At 41.0% G+C, this 21,112-nt stretch overlaps 1 protein-coding gene across 1 annotated transcript in view; it reads left to right on the top strand.

Annotated features, from left to right (window-relative positions):
- The window catches only part of LOC149234360 (D-xylose-proton symporter-like 2), a 301,095-nt gene that overhangs the window by 97,077 nt on the left and 182,906 nt on the right, over positions 1 to 21,112 (top strand). The window contains exon 3 of the mRNA XM_089371808.1: positions 2,554 to 2,691. Within this exon, the coding sequence (XP_089227934.1) occupies positions 2,554 to 2,691 (138 nt within the window). The remainder of the gene's footprint in view (positions 1 to 2,553; positions 2,692 to 21,112) is intronic.

The following is a 21,112-nucleotide window of genomic DNA, read 5'->3' as shown; positions in this document are numbered from 1 at the left end:
TGATAAAGAATGGCACTTGGAAGCTAGTTGATCCTCCATTGGGAACCAAACCAATTGGCTGCAAGTGAGTCTGCAAGAACAAGTATAAAGCTGATGGCTCACATGACAAGCACAAAGCCAGTCTTGTGGCAAAAGGTTTTTCACAGAAGGAAGGGGTCGATTATGAGGAACTTTTTGTCCCCACAACAAAATGGGCTACCATTAGGACACTCTTTTCTCTAGCAGCTCAGAACGGTTGGAAAGTCCATCAAATGGATGTAAAAACTGCTTTCTTGAATGGAGATCTGAAAGAGAATGTTTGTATGTCCCAGCCTGAAGGATTTGCTGTGAAGGGACATGAACATAAAGTATGCAAACTTGTGAAATCCTTGTATGGCCTCAAGCAAGCACTGCGAGCCTGGTATGAAAATTTAATTGAGCATCTTCTGAAACTCAACTTCAAACATTATGATCTTGACGATGCAACTTTGTTTGTCAAGAAAGTTGGCAAAACGATTGTATATCTTGTGGTATATGTAGATGATCTTTTGATGACAGGGAACAGTGAGAGCTACATTGCATCCATAAAGAAGGAATTGGGGGAAGGTTTTGAAATCACTGTCTTGGGCTATGTTCACTACTATCTTGGTATTGAAGTAACTCAACATCCGAAGTCTATATTCCTTTCTCAAAAGAAGTACATTGGAGATCTGTTAAACAGGTTTGGCATGGCTGAGTGCAATTCTCTAACTACTCCAATGGAACAAAACTTAAAGCTCACATTCATTGAAGGGAAAGAATTTGAGGATGCAACAAAGTATAGAAAGCTTGTAGGGAGTCTCAACTACCTGACTACTACCAGACCAGACATTTCGTTTGCTGTTGGAATCCTCTCCAGGTTTATGCAAAATTCTTGTGAGGGACATTGGTCTACTGCAAAAAGAGTTCTAAAGTACTTGAAGGAAACTCAAGACTTTGGACTCAAGTATACACAGGTGGGCGACTTCAGCTTGATTGGATACTCTGATTCAAACTTCGACGGAAACAAAGAAACTAGGGTATCTACCTCTGGTTATGCTATGAGTCTTGGTTCAGAAGCTGTCTCCTGGAGATCACGCAAACAATCAGTTCCAACAGACTCCACAACAGAGGCAGAATATGTGGCAGCAGCTGAGGCAACAAAAGAAATTGTGGCTCAAGAAAATTTTGGAAGATTTGCAGGTAAAACAAGTACATTCAACTCCACTCATGATTGACAACACCTCTGCAATAAACTTGGCCAAGAACCCAAAGTTCCATGATCGAACGAAGCACATCAATACAAAATACCATTTGATTCCACGTCATGTTGAGGCCAAGACAATCCATCTATGCCATTGTTCCACTAATGAGCAAATTGCAGACATCTTCACCAAAGCGCTTGGAAGAGAAAAGCTTGAAAGATTCAGAACGATGCTTGGACTCACCAACATCCTTTCAGATTAAGGGGGAGAATGTTGACACCTAATCATGGGGATTGGGTGAACACTTGTAAATAATGTAAACAGTAAATAATGGAAAATGAAGTCATCGGGAGGTGAAACCCGAGATTCACTCCCTCATGTATATAACCATGAGTAATCTTAATGAATAAGCACGATTGATTTGAGGAGTTACCTCCTGGCTTGACAAGCCTCAACCCAGGTATTTTGTATTATATTTTGCATTTGTACAGGGATTGTAAAGGGCCATGATCCCTGGTATAGGAGCCCTGTGATTTCTTATTGATGGACTGATAAGGAATATGTTTGGGCCATAAATCTTGTGTATTGTTACTGATTTCTCTGCTGTTATATTCCGCTCTGCAAAGTTGTTTAAAGTTGAGCATCTCTAGTGTGTTTATATTCTTGGTTAAGGCATAGATCAGACCTAGGGTGCGTGGAATTCCAACAATAATCAGATGTGTCAAGCTTAGATGCATAACATGACTTATTTTTCAAGTTGAAGGTCTATTTGAAGATGACAATTCTCTTGGAACCCTCTTTCTAGTATATAATAATAATAGTATATAATGGTTTCTACTTTAGAAGATCAAGAAATATAGAAGATGAAATAACTCTTAAATGAAGAGTTTAGTTAATGCCTTCTTCATAATGGTTAATAGGGTGCATTTATACACCATATCTGATTTTAAATTCAAGAAATTTTAATTATCATAGGACAGGGAATTTATGCAATTAAACGTGTGACAGCATCTCCATTATATGATAGATTATCCGGACTAAATATTGCAACCAAGTTTCACCTAATTTTCTTAAGGGCACAGACATCCTTGTTTAGATTGCCTACCATTCTTATACATGATTCATGGAACTTGTTTCACATTCATCACATATGTATTATTTCTCATGAATGAACTTGTGTCGTAAGCTTGAAAAATGCTTGTGAACCTCGAGTAACCTGAGCAATTTATCAAAATATCATATTTGTGCCGAGATTGTAAATTTTACTGGAATTGGATCAGCAATATAATCTCTGTTAATAAGCTAATAGCCAGAACATTGAAATGATTCAGTTTTGGATTATGTCATGCAGGCATCTTTTGGTCCCATTGGTTGGTTAATGATTTCAGAAATTTTCCCACTTCGTACAAGAGGTCGAGGATTGAGTATTGCGGTTCTTGTTAACTTTTCTGCCAATGCACTGGTTACATTTTCATTCTCTCCACTGCGGGTAAATTTTTTTGTGAAGTTTCATAGCAAAAGTTACTCCTTTTCTGAGTTAAATTTGAAATCTTCTATATGGTGGCCGTGCTCTTAATACAGAACTGTGGCTTGAACTTGTAGCAGTGAGATAGTGAACTGGTTGTTTTGCTGCATGAGTTAGTTTTTAGAAGAAAATGTTTTCTGTCACATTGTCTTTATGTCAAACACAATCTTCTAAATTGGTACTCTAGGGACAGTAGAATGCTGGGGTTCTTTGAAAATAAAAATTTCTCCAAACACTCTATACTAATCTAGGATCTTTCTCCAATACTCATGTATCAGGAATTAATCATGTTGTCATTTAGAAGTCAACAGCGCTTTGCCAAACTGCAATTTTCACTTGAAATTTGATTAATACAAAGAATATTCTCCTGTGATGATAGTCAAATAGGGAGACCTAATTTATTGGCAGATACAACCAATAAAGTGTTGAAGTTTTTCCAAGTGTCTTAATACTACAAGATGTAAGGATCTTGACCAACAACTGATATAAAGGTATAGTTGAAGGAACAATGACCAATGCTCGAACATCCATCTTCTTAGAGGATAGATAGCATGACAGGATGCTCAAGATAGATTATTAGGAGGGATGGAATTGATATTAAGACTTCTCTCATTAATTGAATACTTATTTGAAGATTCGATAAGATCATTAGAAGGTTATATATTTTGATGGAGATGAAATAAGTATTGGAGATATTATCAATGTAATCTAAACAAAAGTATGATTTTTTGTGGAAAGAAATGAAACACTTAAATAGAAGATTTTTTTTTTTTTTAATCAATCATGTACTTGCATAGAATTACAAACAGCAAATCAAAAGTTGAAAAGATGTATACAGTGGAGTTTACATCCACTTCCTTAAGACTACTAATGCAGAAATAAAATATGAGTAGGTTACTGTATCTAAGGATTGAGCATATTCATCAGCAAGGCACCCTTAGCCAATAGTTGGTGACATACCTCATCATGGCACATGGGACAAGAGGAAGGCAAAAATCTAACCTCTTGCTCAAAAGCAAATCTACATCTAACCTTCAACGAGAAAATAAAGAAGAGATTCTCAAGCATTGGCAAATCCTAATGAATGAGGAGGGAACCAGATAGTTGCAATCATCAAAGTTTCAAACAAGGTAGAATGCCAATGAATTTCACTAAAGGAGAACTAAATATTGGTCCTATGTATGCTTCCACCAACTCTAGCAAGCTGTCATTCCCAAAAGATGTGTTTCACCATCTTAGAATGGTGTCAAACAGGCAAAGTATTAGAAAGCCTTCTCTTTGCTAACCTGGCCTTAGAGGGGATCCCCTAGTAAATGACCAAAGAATTGCAGTTTATAGAAAAGCCAAATGGACCAAACACACTATGTCATCTGTATGCCCACCATCTTCTGGATCAACTCAAGCACATCTCACATTGAAAAGAGGGGCTAACAGATGTCATTGGTGCAACAAAGAATAGAGCCTTCGTGAAGCATATTAATGTAAGAGGCAACAAAAATTCCACCCCCAATTCCACCAAAACCACCCTGGCATTGCAATGTTCAATTTGTACAGTCCTCCTAGGGGATGAGCTCAACCAAATCCGTGTATCAGAGGAAATTACACCATACTCTTGTGCCAAGTTATGTCATTATTTTTCAATGACATATAGTTGTATCCCATAAATCATCCCATAAGAAAATGTCTTTCTTACTCAAACTGTGAGTTTAGAAGCAAAGTAGCTTTGCAATACAAGTACCTTACAACTTCTAGCTCAATATAGGACATCTTTCCAGATCCCAACATACCCTACCCTTTCATCCTCTTGTAGAATACACACATCTAAAGGAACTAGAGCCCCCTCTAACCTCCATACTCTGACCACAAGTATGATTGCAAGATCTTCTCCAAGTGCCAAATTTGATCCTTACCAGGCAACCAACAAGATTAGGAATAGATATGTGAGGCCTGGAGAATCTATCCAACCATTGTGAACTTCCTAGCAAAGGGGTGGTCCTTATGATACTAAACATGGAGCTTTCTCTAAAGCTATGGAAGACACCAATCCCAAATAGCCACTGATGAGAGCCTCACTCCAAATCATAGTTTTAAAAACTAGATCTAGTCTTCAAACCGATCACCTATGAAACTTGCATTTCGAACCGAATCAGATCAAACTAGATCGAACAAGATTCAATGAACTGGTTTCAAAAAGAAAATACATAAAATACTTAATTTTTAATGAAGAAAATATTTTTAAGATTCCAAACCATTAAAGACAAAATATGCAAAGTTTGCTCATCTATATACCATGTAAGCTTAATATATGAAAATGGCACTGAGTGCAACTCATATCAACAACAAAATACATAACCAATGAGGTTCTATGTAGTGTCCCAAATGAAAAAAATTTGGAACAAGCACTTCACATAGAATTATCATGCACTTAACAGAAGATTGCCATGTAAATACCCAAATACTGTGAAAATTCTATCACTACAACAACTGATTTATTTTACCTACTTATTTCTCATTAAGTTATTTATGAAAAACCCTTCAGTAAATATTAAAATAAATTCTGTTGCAGATATCACACCATAATACAAAAACAAACACATGCACAAGAATCAACACATCAACACAGATATTTTGGACAATTGTCCCTGGAAAAATCCAATGTGGGAAAACCGGTGCAGCAGAGCAAGATTTTATTATTCAGCAATTCTTCAGTACCACTGGGTGCCAAACTAGCTTACCCAACAGAGAAAAAATTCTCCAGCACTTCTCTTAGTCTTAGCGTCAGGCTTGCTGGCCTCTGTGCAACTCCTAGACCATTTGCATCATCCCCTGCATCTCCGCGTCAGCACTGGGCCTCTCTGCGTCACACACGCAGGCCCTCCATTGGCTGCACAGTCTGCTGCCTCTGCGTCTGCCTCTCTAACCTCTGCACTGGTCTTCTGGTGATGTTTTCGACTCTCTGTTCCATACCCACTGCCTCTTGCTTCTCTCCAGACCACTAGTTCAAATTTCTCAGCTAACTCGCTCCAGAAATCGAACTAATTGGTCTCCCTCAGTGTGTCCTCCAACTGACCCTCAAGCCTCTTCTTATACTTTTCTTGTTGGTCCTTCAACAATCGAGATTAAATCTCTAATCAATGGCTAAGATTACCATAACTTTTGGAACCTTCTAACCCAGTTTTATATTAATACCCATTAATATTTTATTTTTAATGAGTTTAGACTTGGAACTCCATTAAAAATATTAATTATTTTAATATTTCCCAAACCAGTTAGAATCCGCCCAAACCATTTTTGGGTCTTGGAGATCTCGTGTGCCTTAGCCTCTCCAACAAATTTCATGGCTAGAGCACATTTAATGCTACCTCAAATCAACACTCCCTCTTAGCGAGGAATGTGCACTAGTAATACTCCGTACTGAACATTACTCTGACTATACGGCACCAGTACCTGTGCTGATGCTAGGCCTCCTTTCCCAACATCCTCTGCACTGCTGCATCCTGTATTGCTGCCTATGGCTCTGCTTTTGCCACTACTGCATCCATACTGTAGCTCCCTCTTCATTCGTTTTGTTGCTGGTCATTTATCCCAACATTGCATTTGCATTGCAATTCCCTCTACGTCCGTGCTACTGTTGGTCCTTTTTCCCAACACTACATAGTCATTAAGGCTTTCATGCACCCTTTAGGGTATAAATCCGTAAAGGGTTGGTATCAGGCTCTCGGCTCAATTCATCGTAAAGTCTTGTATCTGGGAGTGATCGAGTTACACTCTTTAATAGAATGATGTTCATCTTTAATGGTCATACTATTAAGGTTAGAGAGGGTTTATCAGTTAACCATTAATAGAATGACTTTAAAGAGAAGGTCAGACTATTGGAGGTGGCAACTATAACTTAGGTGTCAAAGTCAGGAGTCACATTTTTTATGTCAGGATTTTGATAAATTTTGCCGGTGTAATGTGCGCTGTTGGAGGCTTTAGGGTTGTTGGCGGGTAAAGGATTGGTTGGATGTTGGCGGGGTTAAGGGCTGTTGGCGGGGTTAAGGGATGTTGGCGGGGTTAAGCGCTGTTGGCAGGTAAAGGATTGGAATTGTCTGAAGTCTACATGTCTCATCTATAAAAGATAAGGTTCTTGGAGGGCTTTGAGGGATGTTTGGTTGGAAGGTGGGGTGATGGGGAACCATCAAGGCTGGCCGAAGGCTCAAGGATGGCCGAAGGTTCAAGGCTCAAGGCTCAAGGCTGGCCGAAGGCTCAAGGCTCGCTGAAGGCTCATTTGAGCCTGCCTTGCTTTCAAATTAGATTTGGGTCATCCGCAAATCTTCATCACCTGGCAAGGCAGGCTCAAATGAGCCTTCAGCTAGCCTTGAGCCTTCGTCCAACCTTCGGCCAGCCTTGAGCCTTCGGCCAACCTTCGACTAGCCTTGATGGTGCCCCATCACCCCACCTTCCAACCAAACATCCCTCAGAGCCCTCCAAGAACCTTATCTTTTATAGATGAGACATGTAGACTTCAGACAACTCCAATCCTTTACCCGCCAACAGCCCTTAACCCCGCCAACAGCCAACCAATCCTTTACCCGCCAACAACCCTAAAGCCTCCAACAACCCACATTACACCGGCAAAATTTATCAAAATCTTGACATAAAAAATGTGACTCCTGACTTTGACACCTAAGTTACAGTTGCCACCTCCAATAGTCTGACCTTCTCTTTAAAGTCATTCTATTAATGGTTAACTGATAAACCCTCTCTAACCTTAATAGTATGACCATTAAAGATGAACATCATTCTATTAAAGACTGTAACTCGATCACTCCCGGATACAAGACTTTAGGATGAATTGAGCCGAGAGCTTGATACCAACCCTTTACGGATATAAATCCGTAAAGGGTTGGTATCAAGCTCTCGGCTCAATTCATCCTAAAGTCTTGTATCCGGGAGTGATCGAGTTACAGTCTTTAATAGAATGATGTTCATCTTTAATGGTCATACTATTAAGGTTTAACTGAATCTTCATCTTCATCCTTCATCAGTTAACCAAGTTAATAGAATGACTTTAAAGAGAAGGTCAGACAATTGGAGGTGGCAACTGTAACTTAGGTGTCAAAGTCAAGAGTCAGGAGTCAGGACTCACATTTTTTATGTCAGGAGTCACATTTTTATGTCAGGATTTTGATAAATTTTGTCGGTGTAATGTGGGCTGTTGGAGGCTTTAGGGTTGTTGGCGGGTAAAGGATTGGGTTGGTTGTTGGTGGGGTTAAGGGCTGTTGGCGGGTAAAGGATTGGAGTTGTCTGAAGTCTACATGTCTCATCTATAAAAGATAAGGTTCTTGGAGGGCTCTGAGGGATGTTTGGTTGGAAGGTGGGGTGATGGGGCACCATCAAGGCTGGCCGAATGTTGGTCGAAGGCTCAAGGCTGGCCGAAGGTTGGCCGAAGGCTCAAGGCTGGCTGAAGGCTCATTTGGCCTGCCTTGCTTTCAAATTAGATTTGGGTCATCCACAAATCTTGCCGGGTGATGAAGATTTGCGGATGACCCAAATCTAATTTGAAAGCAAGGCAGGCTCAAATGAGCCTTCAGCCAGCCTTGAGCCTTGAGCCTTGAACCTTCGGCCAGCCTTGAGCCTTCGGCCAGCCTTGATGGTGCCCCATCACCCCACCTTCCAACCAAACATCCCTCAGAGCCCTCCAAGAACCTTATCTTTTATAGATGAGACATGTAGACTTCAGACAACTCCAATCCTTTACCCGCCAACAGCCCTTAACCCCGCCAACATCCAACCCAATCCTTTACCCGCCAACAACCCTAAAGCCTCCAACAGCCCACATTACACCGGCAAAATTTATCAAAATCCTGACATAAAAATGTGACTTCTGACATAAAAAATGTGACTCCTGACTCTTGACTTTGACACCTAAGTTACAGTTGCCACCTCCAATAGTCTGACTTTCTCTCTAAAGTCATTCTATTAACTTGGTTAACTGATGAAGGATGAAGATGAAGATTCAATTAACCCTTAATAGTATGACCATTAAAGATGAACATCATTCTATTAAAGACTGTAACTCGATCACTTCCAGATACAAGACTTTAGGATGAATTGAGCCGAGAGCTGATACCAACCTTTTGACGATTTAATTCCCTAAAGGGTGCACGAAAACTTTAATGACTTTTTTGCCTTGCCGGGTGATGAAGATTTGCAGATGACCCAAATCTAATTTGAAAGCGAGGCAGGCTCAAATGAGCCTTCAGCCAGCCTTGAGCCTTCGGCCAACCTTCGGCCAGCCTTGAGCCTTTGGCCAGCCTTGATGGTGCCCCATCACCCCACCTTCCAACCAAACATCCCTCAGAGCCCTCCAAGAACCTTATCTTTTATAGATGAGACATGTAGACTTCAGACAACTCCAATCCTTTACCCGCCAACAGCCCTTAACCCCGCCAACATCCCTTGACCCCACCAACAGCCCATAACCCCGCCAACATCCAACCAATCCTTTACCCGCCAACAACCCTAAAGCCTCCAACAGCGCACATTACACCGGCAAAATTTATCAAAATCCTGACATAAAAAATGTGACTCCTGACTTTGACACCTAAGTTACAATTGCCACCTCCAATAGTCTGACCTTCTCTTTAAAGTCATTCTATTAATGGTTAACTGATAAACCCTCTCTAACCTTAATAGTATGACCATTAAAGATGAACATCATTCTATTAAAGAGTGTAACTCGATCACTCCCGGATACAAGACTTTAGGATGAATTGAGCCGAGAGCCTGATACCAACCCTTTACGGATTTATACCCTAAAGGGTGCACGAAAGCCTTAATGACTTTCTCTCAAATGGGTTGGAATCATCCTCAAATACTCATCACCCGGCAAGGCAGGCTCAAATGAGCCTTCGGCCAGCCTGAGCCTTCGGCCAACCTTCGGCCAGCCTTGAGCCTTGAACCTTCGGCTAGCCTTGAACCTTCAGCCAGCCTTGAGCCTTCGGCCAGCCTTGATTGTGCCCCATCACCCCACCTTCCAACCAAACATCCCTCAGAGCCCTCCAAGAACCTTATCTTTTATAGATGAGACATGTAGACTTCAACACTCAACCAATCCTTTACCCTCCAACAGCCCTAAACCCCACCAACATCCATAAACCCCGGCAAAATTGAGCAAAAACTCCTAACCAAAAAAATTGAATCCTGACAACGGACACCGGACTCCTTCAATAGCTGATACCAGCAGGGCGGCGAGGGAAACCAGACACTTTTATTCAATTATGGAAACTCACCTAAGAATCACTCTACCACCATCTGTCAGTTTTACTGACGACAACATGGGACTTTGTAACTACCCTAACAGAGCATAGGGTAGGTAAAACAAACGACAAACTGACCATCGTCGGACGCCATTAGCCTTCGTTCCGTTCCCCACCTAGATGAGGGCTTCACAAGAATACAACGCACTGTCACTCCTCCACCTTCACCCATACATCCCTCCTCAACACTCCCACGGCGACATGCAGGGGCTTCATTACTGCGCATGCTAGGAGAGCAGTGATAATTAACGGATTCCTTTCCGGAACTCCAGCTAAATCAACCTTCGAAGTGCCTTCAGACCTGACAGCTTGAAGATCATCCCTTTGCCATACCTCAGATGGAACCTCACGGGAGAGACAGCGCACTGCCACTCCTCACCTCCATCTGTCCCCTCCAACAACATGCCACTTGTGGTGGGAGACTCATTGCTTACTCATGAGAAGAGGGACCGGCTTTTGGAAATTTCCAGGACTCAGCTTCAAATCAGTTGGTTATTTTTTTCTTCCTTACTTCGTTTTATTCCCTAAAGGGTGCACACTTTTTTTGTGCACCCTTTAGGGAATAAAACGAAGTAAGGAAGAAAAAAATAACCAACTGATTTGAAGCTGAGTCCTGGAAATTTCCACAAGCCGGTCCCTCTTCTCATGAGTAAGCAATGAGTCTCCCACCACAAGTGGCATGTTGTTGGAGGGGACAGATGGAGGTGAGGAGTGGCAGTGCCCTGTCTCTCCCGTGAGGTTCCATCTGAGGTATGGCAAAGGGATGATCTTCAGGCTGTCATGTCTGAAGGCACTTCAAAGCAATGTTGCACGAAGCGGGAGCGAAGCGGAAGCGCGGAGCGCGGAAGCGTCATTTTCCAAAAATCTAGGAAGCGAAGCGTCTGCTATATATATATATATTTTTATATTTTTTTGCATTTATACTCAAAACAAACATCCCAAATACCAAATTAATTGTAGAAGACATGAAAACATGCATATTTTTGCATAAATCAAGATAGATATGGCATCCATGATTCCATTGTAGTTACTAGTATGTACAACAATCATCTATATTCTAGCTATTACAAACATACATCAAATTTTTAAGCATATTATAAAACATAAAACATTTAAGCATATTATAAAACATAAAACATAGAGCATATTATGATTTATCTAGCAAGTGAGCCACTGTAGGCGTCTGTGCATTAAAATTGATAAATTTCTTGCTTAAATTGTAGTTAGTAAATTTTAGAACAAATTCGAAATTTAATTTGGATATTATATTCTGTTTTGGGCATTACATGAATTTAGCAATTCAATTGTAAAATTAAATGGGAAAATTTTGATTTAAGCATTACATTATATCATCGAAACTCTGAAGTGCCTTGATCGAATTTCTATGTATGTGATGCAAAGTCCTTATCCTTGTAATATCATTGTTATGCGTCAAGACTTTGACAGTGAAACCTTCTCACCGAACCCTTATCATTGAGACTGTGTTAGGTACCAAGATCTTCTTATTGTGATGAAAACTTTCTCACTGTTGTGATACCAAATTTGTATCACTGTAGTTATACCAAAATCTATTGATGACTGTTCTTACTGTTGACTCTTGAGGCACCAAGACTGTGGTAGCACAAAACCTTTAATCTGCATTACCTTACTGTGGTACCCAAATTTTATTTCAGAGATAATTCGAGTTTCTGTGACTGCATCACTGCACTGAAGTGTGATCAATGTAATATCACCGAAGTGTGATCACTGTAATATCACCGAAGTGTGATCACTGTAATAGCATCGAAATCAAGGTAGCATCGAAACTGTGATAGGAATAACAAGGTAGCATCGAAACTGTGATAGGAATAACATTGAGTCACTGTAATACATAACAGAACTGTCTCCATTGCAATCCGCATTCTCAAAAACCAGGAAGCGCATTAAAATTTTGGAATCGCGCTTCGGAAAAAATGGAATCGCGCTTCCTAGGGCGCTTCCGGAACGCTTCTGTACGGGACGCGATTCCGGCCTAGGATCCGGGGGGGGGGGCGCTTCCTGCAACACTGCTTCAAAGGTTGATTTAGCTGGAGTTCCGAAAAGGAATCCGTTAATTATCCCTGCTCTCCCAGCATGCGCGCTAATGAAGCCCCTGCATGTCGCCGTGGGAGTGTTGAGGAGGGATGTATGGGTGAAGGTGGAGGAGTGACAGTGCGCTGTATTCCTGTGAAGCCCTCATCTAGGTGGGGAACGGAACGAAGGCTAATGGCGTCCGACGATGGTCAGTTTGTCGTTTGTTGTACCTACCCTACGCTCTGTTAGGGTAGTTACAAAGTCCCATGTTGTCGTCAGTAAAACTGACAGATGGTGGTAGAGTGATTCTTAGGTGAGTTTCCATAATTGAATAAAAGTGTCTGGTTTCCCTCGCTGCCCTGTTGGTATCAGCTATTTGAAGGAGTCCGGTGTCCGTTGTCAGGAATCAATTTTTTTGGTTAGGAGTTTTTGCTCAATTTTGGCAGGGTTTATGGATGTTGGTGGGGTTAGGGCTGTTGGAGGGTAAAGGATTGGTTGAGTGCTGAAGTCTACATGTCTCATCTATAAAAGATAAGGTTCTTGGGGGGCTCTGAGGGATGTTTGGTTGGAAGGTGGGGTGATGGGGCACCATCAAGGCTGGCCGAAGGCTCAAGGTTGGCCGAAGGTTCAAAGCTCAATTGACTTCCATAGGAGCCACGCCGGATCAGGAATTGATGGTGAGGACAGCCCTGAATGCAGTGTCAGAAGACTAGGAGGTATTTGTCCAGAGTATACTGGGTAGAGGGACACTTCCACCTTGAGGTGAGATGTGAGCGGCTCTTCACCAAGAAGAGATCAGATGGCAGACAAAGGGGGAAGCACTAGTAAAGGGATCAGAGTCAAAAAGGAAGAGGAGGAAGATGTTGCCCTAGCATCTGAGGGAAAGCAAGAAAAGCGGAAGAAGAAAGATCTCTCCAAGGTCAAGTGCTTCCACTGTGGGGAGCTGGGTCATTATGCGACCTAGTGCCCATGTAAGAAGAGTAAGGGAGAGTCTTCCGAGACTAAGGCAGCGCCAACAAGGGCAGAGAAGGAAGTGGAGATAGACGATGATTGTGCCATGAGTGCACACGCACCACTTGAGCGGAAGTGGGGAGACATCGAGCTGTAGTGAGGCGAACTGTAGGCGATGAGGGGCAGGATCCTCGAGGTACCCAGCCTCTTGGATTAGACCTTGCTACCGGAGCCCCGAAGAGGAGTAGCAGGATTGTCTGATGTGGGTAGAGATGGATGCGGATGGAGTAGCAGAGAGAGCTACAGTGCAGGAGTCCCGAGAAGGCTAGCAAGAGGCACAGGAGTGTTGCACCAGTGCAGGATGGCACAGAGAGGTGTGCAATAATGCGAGATGCAGGGAGTTGTTGCAACAACACAGAGGTCAGAGAGGGAGCACTTGTCAGTGGAAGAGGGAGCTTCAGCATCAAGAGGGTCTCTAGCCCAACAGTGAGGTCAGAGTTTGGAGATCAGTTACTTACTTCTCAGTAACTGAGTTGCAGTGCAGTAGTGAGTAGCACGATGCAGCATGATGAGAGGAGTTGCAGTGCGGATGCAGTGTTGGGAGAAAGGACCAGCAATAGCACAGATGCAGAGGGAGTCATCGTACAGATGCATCAGTGGCAATGGCAGAATCGTGGGCGACAGTACAGGATACAACAATGCAGAGAATGGTGGGCAGCAGGCCTAGCATCAGCACAGGGACTAATGCCAGATAATCAGAGTAATACTCAGTGAGGAGTATTGCTAGAGCACAGTCCTTGCTAAGGAGTGTTGATTTGTGGTAGCATCGGATGTGCTCTAGCCACGAAATTTTGTGGAGAGGCTGGGGCACATGCGATCTCCAATGCCCAGAAAGGGTTTGGGCAGATTTTAAATAGTTTAGGAGATATTAAAGTATTTAATATTTTTAATGGAGTCCCTAAGTCTAAACTTAGGGAAATTAAAATATTAATGTGGATTAATATAAAATTGTGTTAGAATGGTCGAAAAGACATGGATCAAGCCAGATCTAATCTTAGCCGTTGATTAGGGACTTAATCTCGGTCGTTCATATGTCAACGAGAAAGTATAAGAGGAGGCTTGAGGGTCACTTGGAGAACACACTAGATGATCAGTCATTCTATTTTTTAGAGCGAGGTTTGCTAATAGAGATAGAATCAGTGATCGGAGTTGCAATTGAGGGGTAGTCAGTACAGAGAGAGAGAGGCAGAGATAGTGCCGGGAGATCAGCACAGGATCCAGAGAGAGTGACGCAGTAGTAGCCAGGGCTCACGCAGGGCCACGCAGAGGTAGCAAGGAGCTGTGCAGTGCTTTAGAGAGGCCAGCGTTGCTGACGCAGAGGGCCAGAAGGTTGACATAGGGCCAGCGCTGGGTAGAGAGACGCTGACGCAGTCTAGAGAGAGGCTGACACTGGGGTTTCTAGGGAAGATTGGAGCTGAGGAGTTGCCAGAGGGTTTATACAGGGTTTCAGCCGGGACATTTGTCTAAGACTGAGAAGTACTACGGCCAAGGGCATTCTCTGTGGGGTAAGCCAGATTTGGCACCTAGATTGTACTCTGAAATTGCTTAATAAGAAAACCCTCAGATAGCTGCACCGATTTTCTCGCATTGGGTTTTTCCGAGGACATTGGTCCAAAAATAATGGTGTCATTTTGTGTGCTTGTCTCTGTTTCCTTCAGTTGATGATCTGTAATATGTTGAGCATGCACTAGTGTTTATTTTCAGTATTTACATTGTAAATAACTTGTTAAGTAACAGAATAAGTAGGTAGGAATAAATCAGTAAAGTGCATGGAGGGTTTCTAACTAGTAGACTTAGAAACTTCAATAGATCATTGGAGTAGCCATGGGTCTGCAGTCCTCCATCCGAATCTCTTCAAGATTTCTGTAGCATATCTCCCTTGCCCAAGGAAGATCTCCCACTTTTGCTGCCAAACTTCCAACCCCAAGAAAAAATGCATTCGTCCCAAATCCTTCATGTCGAATTCTGTGGCTAGATTCTTCTTGCAGTCCTCGATGAGCCTGGATGATCCTGTGTACTAAGAAACGATAAACCCACAAATTGCACGAAATCTCATTAAAGGATCACAACATGAGGAACAGTTAGAAATGCAGCAACAAAATCCATCTTTATTATATAGAGATATATGCTAATACAATAACTGGGAACAACCATCTGGCCTCCAAACTGAAACAGGAAATCAATCACTACACCTGTGGATTCTGAATGAATCCACCAAGGGGAGAGATGGGTGCTTGCCCACTCACTGAATCACCCGAGGGTTTCCATTCTGGGGCTACTGCTGAAGTAAAGAACTGAGTTCTCAATCCCTCACCACAAAGACAATACACAAATCCAAGATGTCTCCAAATGACCTTCTCCTCCTCTTTTATAGATCTCATGGATAGATCTCCAAGCCTCTAGAAGCATCTTTACTTTAGAGTATTCATTTTCTGAAAGATACTCTTCCATACTTTTGACAGCTTCAAAAGACTGCTCATCCTTTGCAAAACCTTCCTTTGTTAGTGACCAATCATCAGATGTCCTTTCTCCTTTTGCTAAATCTTTTGCATAGACTTCTTCTTTCTTAACATCTTTCAATAGATGCCCTTCTTCTTCAATACATTTTGCCTTGTTGTCCCTCTGTAACCCTTCTTTCAGAGCTATCCTTGTCTCATCATCTGCATTAATATTCTCCTGCATTTGTTCTTCATCAATAACATTAATCAAATTCATTAGATTACCTCTATGAGACAATATTCCTTCATTCTTCATCAAAATAAGATCTTGATCTTCCATCTCTATGACAACGTTAAATCACTGTCTTCTCTCATTGAGTAGCTCATCCATAGACTCTTTTTGGTGTAACCAGTCAAATTCTTCCTCTTCTAAGAAATATTCTTTGTCACCTTTCACTTCAAGATCCATCCTAAAGACATCTTCACAAAGTTGCTTTTCTCCTGCAATACCTGCAATCATACACAAATTATCAGTTTTAAAAACATGAGACCTTGTGGTCTTACTTGATGCTTTAGTCATCATATCTCCTTGCTTTTTGAATTCTCATAATTATTCATAAGATCTTCCACAGATCTCTAGTCTTCATCTTTACTCAGACTTTCACCCTGTTCTGCTTCACAAATGGAAACTTCCATTTCCAACTCAACTTCTCTGAGTTATTCCACCAGCGAATTCACTTGCCTCTGTTGTAGCCTTCTTTGTAACTTAAACCACTTCACTGCCTTTTTCCTCAAGACCCAACCTTGTTTTTGGTTTTCCTCTAGTAGCATCTTTAGTACATTGAGTTGTTCTTTTAACTCTGCAATCTCCTTGTCATGCTCCTCTTAGCTCATTCTCTTGCCATTTGCCTCTGCATCCTCCTCCTTCACTTTTCTTCTGCTGTGGTTTTCCCTCAAAACCTCTATTATCGCTGTTATGACTATCAATAGTCATCTTCTTCTCTATCTTCATGAGTTGCTCACTCACTTACTATGAGCTGCATTAAAGCCTTTACAACAACAAGTCCTCCCTGCTGCCACTTACCTCACCAAGCTCTCCTCTTGTACTTGGTATTTTGGCAAGCACTTGGTTCTCTATTCTCTGGAACCTCTTTGAGCACTTCTCTCTACTCCTTCTAGGCTTCAACTCATGTACACCTTTTAAGAACACAACTGTCCTCTTGTACTTCAATCACAAATGAAATACTAGGTTCTAACCACCTCTTCTTTCACTCAGAAACTCTTACCAGCTTTCTTCATCCCTTAGCAATTCTACCCACATCCTCTATGGAGTTGCCTTTATGATCTTTCTGTAAGCTGCAACAAAACCTTTGCAGTAACAAGTCTCCTTCTTGCTACACACATGCTTCACTAAGCTTCTCTCCTCTGAGCTCAGTCTTTTGACATTTCTCTCGTTCTCTCCTCTGTAACCAATTGAGCATTCTTTGCTCTAGGTTGCTGCAATCTTCTCACCTTCTTATGGCGCTACCTTCAAGACCTCTGCATGATCTTGTTCTACCATTCACTTGCACTTTGAATGGATTGTTCTCTGTTTCCTTTGCATCTGCAAATTCTGCTACACTTTATCTTTGTGTGCCTACTGTTTGTCAGATTTAAAATCTGATCTCCTCTTGCCTATATACATACCTTCAAAACATAACTCTGTTTTAAGTTTTCTCAAAGAATTCTTACACGCAGAATTTCCTTGTTCTACTCTGATACCAAATGATGTCAGCCCAAGCTGCATATACCCCAATGATGCAGCCTAAGCTGCATATACCCACAGTATGCAATTAAGATTGCATGTCACACTATGTGTGTACATGTCCCAGGAATTTTAAATATTCCTTTGTCAAAGTAAAACTTTCACAAATCAAGTTTAAGGCTCTTTAATTAAACTCTACGCGGAAACATTCATTTAACTATCCACAGGTTATAACTTTGGGTTACTTTTCACCTCCGACGTTTATCAACCATACCCTAGTCTTTAGACTTTGGTTAAACTCAAACTTAACCCATAAAACATTAATCTGCTTATTTTTTTATAATTTCCATATAAAAGAAATATCTCATAAACCACACTTAAACCTTACTTTTCCGCCATTCCACAAACCTTTGCACATACATCGATGCTCTCCTTAGCGCATTAAATCTCCGCCGTCGATCTCATTCCTCGATTCAACGGTTATCACATCACCCGATCACTAACTAGCTTAGCCAATCTCCACCATTGATCTGTCTCATCTGATCCAACGGCTATCGCGTCATCCGCTCGCCAACAAACTTGGTTGATAAGCACCGTTGATCAATCCTGCTCGATCCAACGGTTATCGCGCAATCTCGTGCAGATATTTGCATGACCGATATCAGATTAGAAGCACGCAAGAAAAGTGGTTTTCTCTCTCTATCATTTGCTACATGTCAGCCGCTAAAGGTAATCGTGTGAAATTTTGAATGACCGCTTACCACCTTTAGGGCGTGCGAGAAACTGCTTACCCCTTGCGAATACTACTCCATCCTTCTACTAACACATGGTGTTAATCTCTGCCATTCATCTTCTTGACTTTATTTCGCGTGACTTAACATATCCGTCTATCGCACACAATCTCGTCTGTTGATCTGATGGATCCAACGGTTCCTGTGCACTGTTACGTTCTTTTGGTTCTTAATGTGTAATCACCCATTCAGCTTTCTGCCTGTGTATTTGTCTTCGCCTCACGATCTTCACTTGTTTTGATCTCGATCTCTGCTCACGCCTTTATGCTTCCTTCACCTTCGCTGTAACATTAAAGGCTTTCTCCAATACTGTCTGTGTGTAAAACCATAACACTCCTCTCTGCGCTCTCTCCGATTCTGCACACCTACAACTTACGTTACACAGAATTACTCAAGCTCACACATAACTTATAATTCAAATACACATCACACAAACTCAGAATCGGGTTATCTGTATTAATAAACAACCATTACACAGGAATTTCTTCCTCGGCCTGATTTTCAATATCAGTGGCCTTTCCTTTCCTACCCGTAAGCCTAAATGACTGACTCTCTGACTCCTGACTGACTCGCTTACTCTCTACCTGACTAGTATGCCTTTTAGGCTTACATTTATACAAAAGGTTCTGTTTAACCAATTCTGGTTCAGATCCTTAATCTGCTAAACTAAATCCTGAATATCCTCTAAGTCCACTTTTAACTCCAGTAATCCCTAAGAATCCTCTCTAGTTCCACGAATCATGACACCACTTCTTAGTCTAAGACTTACAATTGATTTCCAACTCTCTCAATCTCCACTAATCACTCATCATCGCTCACGTTTTCCTACATTCGAGGGCATATACAAATATCCTCACAATATCTAATTAATTCCTATTCCAATCACTCAAAACATTAATAATTGCATTCATAGGAATCCAACTTCCTTGAAAACACAAGCCCCCCTAAGCTAACTAGAACATAACGAAATTGCTGAGCTGTATGCTCTTGCATCAGATGACAACACGCAATTAAGTTTGCAAGCCAAAATAATAGTACTTGAAAGTGAAATCAACCATTTATGACAATAATTAAACCACAAGATGAGTCAATTTCCAAGTACAAGAAAAATTAAACTTGTTGCAAAATTAAAAGGAATTACAATGCTTGCATCCAAAGTGCCTCTTGAAATAAGATTTGCATGTGAGACTTTAAACCATCAAGATAGCAAGAAATTTAAGAACTTTGCAAACAAAGCAAATATGATTGAATGTTGTTCTTGGTTCATTTTATTAATTAGTGCTAAGGCAAAGTTACAATTGAACTCTAATCCTTAGACCTCATGCTCGCCCAAATGTTTGGATCTCATAATGAGGAGTCAATAGAAGTGGAGGATCCCTAAAAGTCTATTCAACCAACTTAAGTTGGAGGTAAGTTTTAATGAGGGTTGGGGCCTTCCTATACTAAAATGCCTAGATGAAGTGCAAATTGTGTTAATTCCCCAAATTAAACTGATGCTTCATGCAAATGCTTCAAAGAAAAATAGTTTGCAAAACTTGAGAGCATATGCATGTGGGAATTTAAATACAAGATTAGTAAAAATTTGCATGTGGAGTGAAATGTATTGATTTTAAGCATGCACAATATGAAATAAAAATGCTAGAAAGTTAAGAAAAAAACTAAAAGCAAGATTAGGCCACCCATAAGAATCCCTCCTCTAAATGAGGAAGGGGGATGCCATGGAAAAAATCCCAAGGTCCCTCCAACAATTCTTTTTATTTTGTATGTGTTTAAAGCGGGTAAAAATGCCTCTAAGAGGGCAGCCCACGATACGAGAGAAATCCTTACAAAAATGGGACTCTAACAAAGCTAAACTCTCTCCCCAAAAATATAACAACAACAAACTTGAAGGCCCACGGCCTAGATGAGTTTGCAACTCTCTCCCAAGTGCTTATGGCCTCCCTAGAAATCAGTCTTTGGGCAGCGTGAGGGGATCCTGCATACACACAAGTGAGTAGTTTTCCAAAGCTTCTCCTCAAGCTTCTTGCTGCCCAATGCTCAAGCCTATTGGCTGCAAAACACAAAAAAAATACCAATTGTCAGTGTGAAATTAGAAAAAATAAACCAAAACTAAACTTAGAATTTAATTTACAAAGTACTAACTCAAGTAATGGGAGTGAACCCTCATACTTGCCTAGCTTTAGAAATGACTCTTGAATAGGAGATATAACTTTGGAAAAACTAGAACCAAAGAAGTATTTTGAATTTTAAACGGATGATCAAGTAGCTATAGACTAAGAAAATTCATTTTTGCTCTTTCGTTGGATGGAAAACTTGGAGCGAAAAAATCGTTGAGTCTTGGATCAATGTGACTCTAGGAGTGAGTTGATCTAATTGAGATTTCTCCCACTTCCAGATAGATTCCTACACACAATACAAAAAATCTTTCCTACACACTTGAACATGTATTAGTTTGCACAAGATTAGAGCAATATAATGAATAAGATAAACTATGCATTTCTCCTAAAATGAATTGGCAAGCTTATGCCTAGAATACTACTCTAAATAAATGATATGTGCAAGATAGCTTGCACACATCAATCCAAGTATGATGACAAGCATAAACTAATATTAATTCAACATGAGAAAGAAATTAAACACAATAGCAGTAATATGAAAGGACTTCACTTCATAACGCCAAGAGAACACTAGCCAAATAGCCTCAAAGTCTTGATTATATTAAGAAAGTATGCAAGTACAAAATGACAGAGTTTCCTCAAACCCAATAGCTTATTACCTGATACAATATGAGATCCATTGGCTCTATTATATAGAGAGTTGGGAGCAAATCCCAATGAAGAATGACAATGAAAAATGACATTGAAGCCAATCCCAATGTAGAAATGATTAAACAAGTGGCATGAGGTGACAATCCCAAAGAGAAATTCGAATTTGTTGAATGGAGCTCCAATGCCAAGTGTAAAAATCGAATTTTGGCAAGTGGACATCATTTTCTTCTTCCCTTATGTGCCAAATTCGAATTTTATGATGGAATGACAAGTGTAT

This window comes from Pinus tabuliformis, chromosome 8 (genome assembly GCF_031772625.1).
Source record: "Pinus tabuliformis cultivar Carrire ecotype Pingquan chromosome 8, CPIR1, whole genome shotgun sequence".
NCBI classification, from domain to species: domain Eukaryota; kingdom Viridiplantae; phylum Streptophyta; class Pinopsida; order Pinales; family Pinaceae; genus Pinus; species Pinus tabuliformis.
Note: the sequence above shows the minus strand (reverse complement) of the source record. Positions and strands in the feature narration are given on the sequence as shown.